The sequence below is a fragment of the Mustelus asterias genome, chromosome 21, assembly GCF_964213995.1.
Source record: "Mustelus asterias chromosome 21, sMusAst1.hap1.1, whole genome shotgun sequence".
Lineage (NCBI taxonomy): Eukaryota > Metazoa > Chordata > Chondrichthyes > Carcharhiniformes > Triakidae > Mustelus > Mustelus asterias.
In genome coordinates, this window is record NC_135821.1 from 79,322,555 (window position 1) to 79,328,554 (window position 6,000).

Genomic DNA, 6,000 nt, shown 5'->3' on the forward strand with positions numbered 1-6,000 from the left:
ATATTTTGCAAAGTAATTGTGTTATAATTGTGTTATGTTACAGGGATCTATGGAATTTCTATAACACGGGACAGAGTTGAGAATCCTGGTCGGGATAGGAATCACTAAACTCCAAAATTCCTAAAACTGCCATCTGAATTATCCTAAAATATCATCCAGGTGGAGAGAGGACAATCAGAAATATAGAATCGATATAGTTTGGCCCTGATATTTTATTTTCTAACATTGCTGTCAGATATACAGCAATGTACAGACTGTACTCTGACACTGTCTCCCCGTGTTGGGGAAGTGGCTTACATCATCAGTTTAAATGATGTTTAAGTTACCAAGCACCAATCCACTGGCTGGCTTGTCCAAGGACTGTATGAAATGCACAATGCTGGGTTATCATTGGCTGGTCTGCTTTCCATTTGAGCTGTAATCTTGTCTGGACTTATCTACATCAGAGTTGAGAGTGACACAAAGCACGGTGCTGAGATTTCATGTCACCTTTTGAATACCAAGGGACAGAATCAGTTAGTGCAAAACAGCACAAGCAGCAGGAGCAACACCAGATGGTATATCAAATATCAGAAAGTCTATACTGTACTTCCTGTGAATCAGGCTAGGTTTTAGATTTTGATCTCTGCACATTTTACTGAATTTTTTTTAACTGTAATTAGTTTTAAACATTTTCAACAGGTTCCCTTCATTTTTAATTTCTACAACTTGTGAATTTTCCTAAATGTTTTATAATCCCTTTGTATACACATCAACCAAGTTAACTACAGCGTGTTATTCTTCTATAGAACACTTTACCCTCCTGTGAGAAGGACAATGCGTATGGCTGTGTTTTGTGAAAAAAGAATCTTGATATAACTACTCTTTCACATGTTAGATGATGCGAAGTTGTACAATAAAGCAGTGGATTGACTGCAAGGTGATATCGCTGGTTGGAAATCAAAACAAAAATAGGAAGCAACTAAATGGAAATAGGAATTCTAATGGGGGAAGCCACCAACTGGAGTAAACCAGCCCATAGGAACAAACAGGCAGAAAGTACACAGTTTAATGAAAAGTTCTGACAGCATGTTCGCTAGTATATAGCTGTGCGGTTTAGATCACATTTATAAACTATCCCAGTGGTTTATGTCAACATCTGGACCTTTGAAGATAGTTTATAACTTGGGGCCAAGTTCCAATTCTATTAAACTCTAAATGCAGATTTCTAAAATGCAAAAACCCCTGGAGATATTTGCAAATCCTATAAAAACAGGCAACAGAAATGTCTTCAGAATAACAGCGTATGCTGCAGGAAGTCAGAATGATGCATTTCCTAGTCAGCTAAAATAAAGTTGTGAGATAAAACCAGGCATCTTTTCTGACAGGTTCCGTATTCGTATCCGGGAAGACTTTAAACTTTTGCGTTTGACTTTCGCCCTTATTGACATTTTTAGAAATGAGCCGAAGTCACAAGAGGAAGGGGTTTGTTTTTAGACAGTTCAATATCTCCCCGGATTATTTGAGTCTGACATTACAGATTTAACTCCAGGCGGACTCTTCAGCAGTTGGAACAAACTGACCTCTTTTCGATGGCATCGATGTTCCTGATCAGCAGCCAGAGTTCCTCTTTGTCTCCAGCTCGGGAGGAGAGCAGGAGGTGATGGCTGCTAACACACAGGGTCCCTTTCACCGGCTGCACGAAAGGGCGAGAGAGCAGGACATGGTCAACTTTGGAAGTTTCGATTAACTCGGAGAGCTCCATTGCTCCAGGGAGCAAGCACATTCACAGCTAGCGAGCACTCCCCATCTCCGCAACAAAAAGCAGCAGCAGCATCTGAGGGGTCGGAAAAGGAATGCACTGTATATTACACCTCATTTAAATATAACGTAACAAAGAACTATTGAATAATTACCTAATTTGGCAGCTTGCTCTGTAAATAACGTGCAGAAATGTGAAATGTCTGTATTAATGGCACGGAAGTGGTCTGCGTGTTATGTGCTTCTTTTAGCTTTACTGATAGAATTAACGGTTTACAGGAACCTCTCCCTCTTGATAAAGAATGGGCGGATCCAGAGGGATATTTAAAGTGATTTGCTGGCCGCATCAATCAATTACACAGTATTTCTTTATCAGTCTTGTCCTCACACACACACTCCAGCTCAGTAAGCGTCTGTTTTTAATCCACATTCTGGGCTACAGCAGAGTTTGAGAAGGAAAAGTGCAACTTTGGGCGTTTTATATCATTCAATTCTGTTTTTTTTGTCCCTCGAGATATTTTTAAGATGCAATCTCAAACATTTTAAGAGCAGATGTGCACAATTCCCCCCCCCCCACCCCAAAAAGTGTCTCTTACATGCGAGAGGAATCAGTTTGTTTTAGGAGCTGGAATTTCATAGAAACCCTACAGTGCAGGAAGAGGCCATTCGGCCCATCGAGTCTGCACCGACCACAATCCCACCCAGGCCCTACCCCCAAATCCCTACATATTTTACCCACTAACCCCTCTAACCTACACATCTCAGGACACTAAGGGGCAATTTAAGCATGGCCAATCAACCTAACCCGCACATCTTTGGAATGTGGGAGGAAACCGGAGCACCTGGGAGGAAACCCACGCAGGCACGAGGAGAATGTGCAAACTCCACACAGACAGTGACCCAAGCCGGGAATCGAACCCAGGTCCCTGGAGGTGTGAAGTTCTATAGGTATGTCAAGAACAGAAGGTTGGTTAGGGCAAGTTTAGGGCCAGTTATAGATGGCAGAGGGAAGTTATGTGTGGAACCGGAGGAGATTGGTGAAGCATTGAACCAATATTTCTCTTCGGTGTTCACGCAAGGGGACATGAATATAGCTGAGGAGGACACTGGGTTGCAAGGGAGTAGAATAGACAGTATTACAGTTGATAAGGAGGATGTGCAGGATATTCTGGAGGGTCTGAAAATAGATAAATCCCCTGGTCCGGATGGGATTTATCCAAGGATTCTCTGGGAGGCAAGAGAAGTGATTGCAGAGCCTCTGGCTCTGATCTTCAGGTCGTCGTTGGCCTCTGGTATAGTACCAGAAGATTGGAGGTTAGCGAATGTTGTCCCATTGTTTAAGAAGGGGAACAGAGACTTCCCCGGGAATTATAGACCGGTGAGTCTCACTTCTGTTGTCGGCAAGATGTTGGAAAAAATTATAAGGGATAGGATTTATAGTTATTTGGAGAGTAATGAATTGATAGGTGATAGTCAGCATGGTTTTGTGGCAGGTAGGTCGTGCCTTACTAACCTTATTGAGTTTTTTGAGAAAGTGACCAAGGAGGTGGATGGGGGCAAGGCAGTGGACGTGGTATATATGGATTTTAGTAAGGCGTTTGATAAGGTTCACCATGGTAGGCTTCTGCAGAAAATGCAGATGTATGGGATTGGGGGTGATCTAGGAAATTGGATCAGGAATTGGCTAGCGGATAGGAAACAGAGGGTGGTGGTTGATAGTAAATATTCATCATGGAGTGCGGTTACAAGTGGTGTACCTCAGGGATCTGTTTTGGGGCCACTGCTGTTTGTAATATTTATTAATGATCTGGATGAGGGTATAGTTGGGTGGATTAGCAAATTTGCTGATGACACCAAAGTCGGTGGTGTGGTAGACAGTGAGGAAGGGTGTCGTAGTTTGCAGGAAGACTTAGACAGGTTGCAAAGTTGGGCCGAGAGGTGGCGGATGGAGTTTAATGCGGAGAAGTGTGAGGTAATTCACTTTGGTAGGAATAACAGATGTGTTGAGTATAGGGCTAACGGGAGGACTTTGAATAGTGTGGAGGAGCAGAGGGATCTAGGTGTATGTGTGCATAGATCCCTGAAAGTTGGGAATCAAGTAGATAAGGTTGTTAAGAAGGCATATGGTGTCTTGGCGTTTATTGGTAGGGGGATTGAATTTAGGAGTCGTAGCGTTATGTTGCAACTGTACACAACTCTGGTGCGGCCGCACTTGGAGTACTGTGTGCAGTTCTGGTCCCCACATTACAGGAAGGATGTGGAGGCTTTGGAGAGGGTGCAGAGGAGGTTTACCAGGATGTTGCCTGGTATGGAGGGGAGATCCTATGAGGAGAGGCTGAGGGATTTGGGATTGTTTTCGCTGGAAAGGCGGCGGCTAAGAGGGGATCTTATTGAAACATATAAGATGATTAGAGGTTTAGATAGGGTGGATAGTGATAGCCTTTTTCCTCTGATGGAGAAATCCAGCACGAGGGGGCATGGCTTTAAATTGAGGGGGGGTAGTTATAGAACCGATGTCAGGGGTAGGTTCTTTACCCAGAGGGTGGTGAGGGATTGGAATGCCCTGCCAGCATCAGTAGTAAATGCGCCTAGTTTGGGGGCGTTTAAGAGATCCGTAGATAGGTTCATGGACGAAAAGAAATTGGTTTAGGTTGGAGGGTCACAGTTTTTTTTTTAACTGGTCGGTGCAACATCGTGGGCCGAAGGGCCTGTTCTGCGCTGTAATGTTCTATGTTCTATGTTCTATGTTCACTGTGCCACCGTGCCGCCCACGATTTGTGTTTAGTGTCAGTGGGGCGAGTGGGGCTGCAGTTTCTGGGTTTAAAGGGATCTGGAATTCTCAATTTGGAAAGGGGAGGTGGGATCTGAGTTTGGGATTATCACCCCCACCTCCCCTTTCCAAATTGAGATTTCCAGATCCCTTTAAACCCAGGAACTGCAGCCCCACTCGCCCCACTGACACTAAACACAAAGCTGCAGGTACCCAGGGGAGAATCAACCTCAACATTGCTGCTCAGGGCAGGTCAGGCGGAACAACATCTTGCCTGTGCTTATTTTAGATTATTTTTATTTTAAAATCTCATTCCCTCGTGCTTTGTGATTGGCAACTTTGATCGGCCTTCAGAATAAGAAAGTATTTAAGTTCCACTGCTGGCATTTGGAGCGATTGTTTTGCTTGAAATGTTGATTTTTAAAAATTCATGTCCTCTGTATTTTAATGTGTGCGAGGGGGAATTCTAATGAACTCAATGTGGCAATACTCTTATCCAGCAGAGAGAGGCGCTGGGTTTCTCTGTGTGAAATGTGCTCACAGCAGCTATGGGAGTGACTGGTGTGGAACAGCAGTTTGTGATATAGCACGTGTAGAAATTCGGAACCATGTTGCTCGGGTTTGATGGCGCTCACTGAGTCAGATAATGCACTTTTAATGAAAGTAAAGCGAGTTTCACTGCAGCGTTTTAAACCGAAACTTAGACGGAGATGATTTAAGGTCAGATGACCAAAAGGTTGGTCAAAAAGCTAGGTTTTAAGAAGTGTCAGAAAGAAGGAAAGTGAGGCAGAAAACAAACTCCTCCAGTTACTTATCGCTTCTCGGCCTTTTGGCTAAGATCAAGTGTAGTATGGATTGGATGCTGCACTTGGTTGAGGTCATTAGGTTACACTGAAGCTTCATATGTTTCATATGAAGCAATTTTTAAAAGCAGGTATTGCTTTCCCTTCTCCAATCAGCTTGGCCCATGTAGCTCAGGCCCAGGACAGGGTGATTTGGTCGCTCGCCCTGTCTTGTCAGCCTGGATCGGAAATGTCTCAACTTGTTGAGACTCTGAATTGGATTTGATTTGATTGAATTGGAAAAGTACAAAAAAACGTTTCTTTATTAGTTTCACAAGTAGGCTTACTTATATCGCAAGGGGGATAGAACACGACAGCACAGAGTCGCTGAGCAGAAACTGATAGCCAAGTTCCGCACACATGAGGACGGCCTAAACCGGGATGTTGGACTTATGTCACATTATCAGTAACCCCCACAGCTTGCCTCCTGGGCTTGTAGAATCTCACTAGCTGTTCTGTCTGGAGACAATACACATCTCTTTAACCTGTGTTGAATGCTCCCTCCACCCACATTATCTGTACCTTTAAGACCTGGCTGGCTGTAGAGATTTGCATTCTAATTAGTATTCTGTAACTTGATTTCTGTGTCTGTGCACTGTTGGAGAACAGATATCCACCCCATCTGATGAAGGAGCTGTGCTCCGAAAG

The 6,000-nt window shown here is 43.8% G+C and overlaps 1 protein-coding gene and 1 non-coding gene across 7 annotated transcripts in view; one reads left to right on the top strand and one right to left on the bottom strand.

Annotated features, from left to right (window-relative positions):
• The window catches only part of LOC144509443 (myotubularin-related protein 9-like), a 47,721-nt gene extending 45,617 nt beyond the window's left edge, over window positions 1-2,104 (bottom strand). For 3 of the 6 annotated variants that reach the window (XM_078238341.1, XM_078238339.1, XM_078238342.1), the window contains exons 1-2: window positions 1,896-2,104; window positions 1,563-1,816 (exon numbers count right to left, since the gene is read on the bottom strand). In XM_078238341.1, coding sequence (XP_078094467.1) covers window positions 1,563-1,765 — 203 coding nt within the window. In that variant the 5' untranslated portion in view covers window positions 1,766-1,816; window positions 1,896-2,104. Of the gene's footprint in view, window positions 1-1,562; window positions 1,841-1,895 lie in introns of all 6 variants that reach the window. The other 3 variants (XM_078238343.1, XM_078238340.1, XM_078238344.1) reach the window with 3 other exon arrangements.
• A 3,219-nt stretch (window positions 2,105-5,323) lies between these two features.
• LOC144509536 (U2 spliceosomal RNA) lies at window positions 5,324-5,510 on the top strand. Its single transcript, XR_013500468.1, has one exon. It is a non-coding gene; the product is annotated as a U2 spliceosomal RNA (small nuclear RNA).
• Window positions 5,511-6,000: the final 490 nt, after the last annotated feature.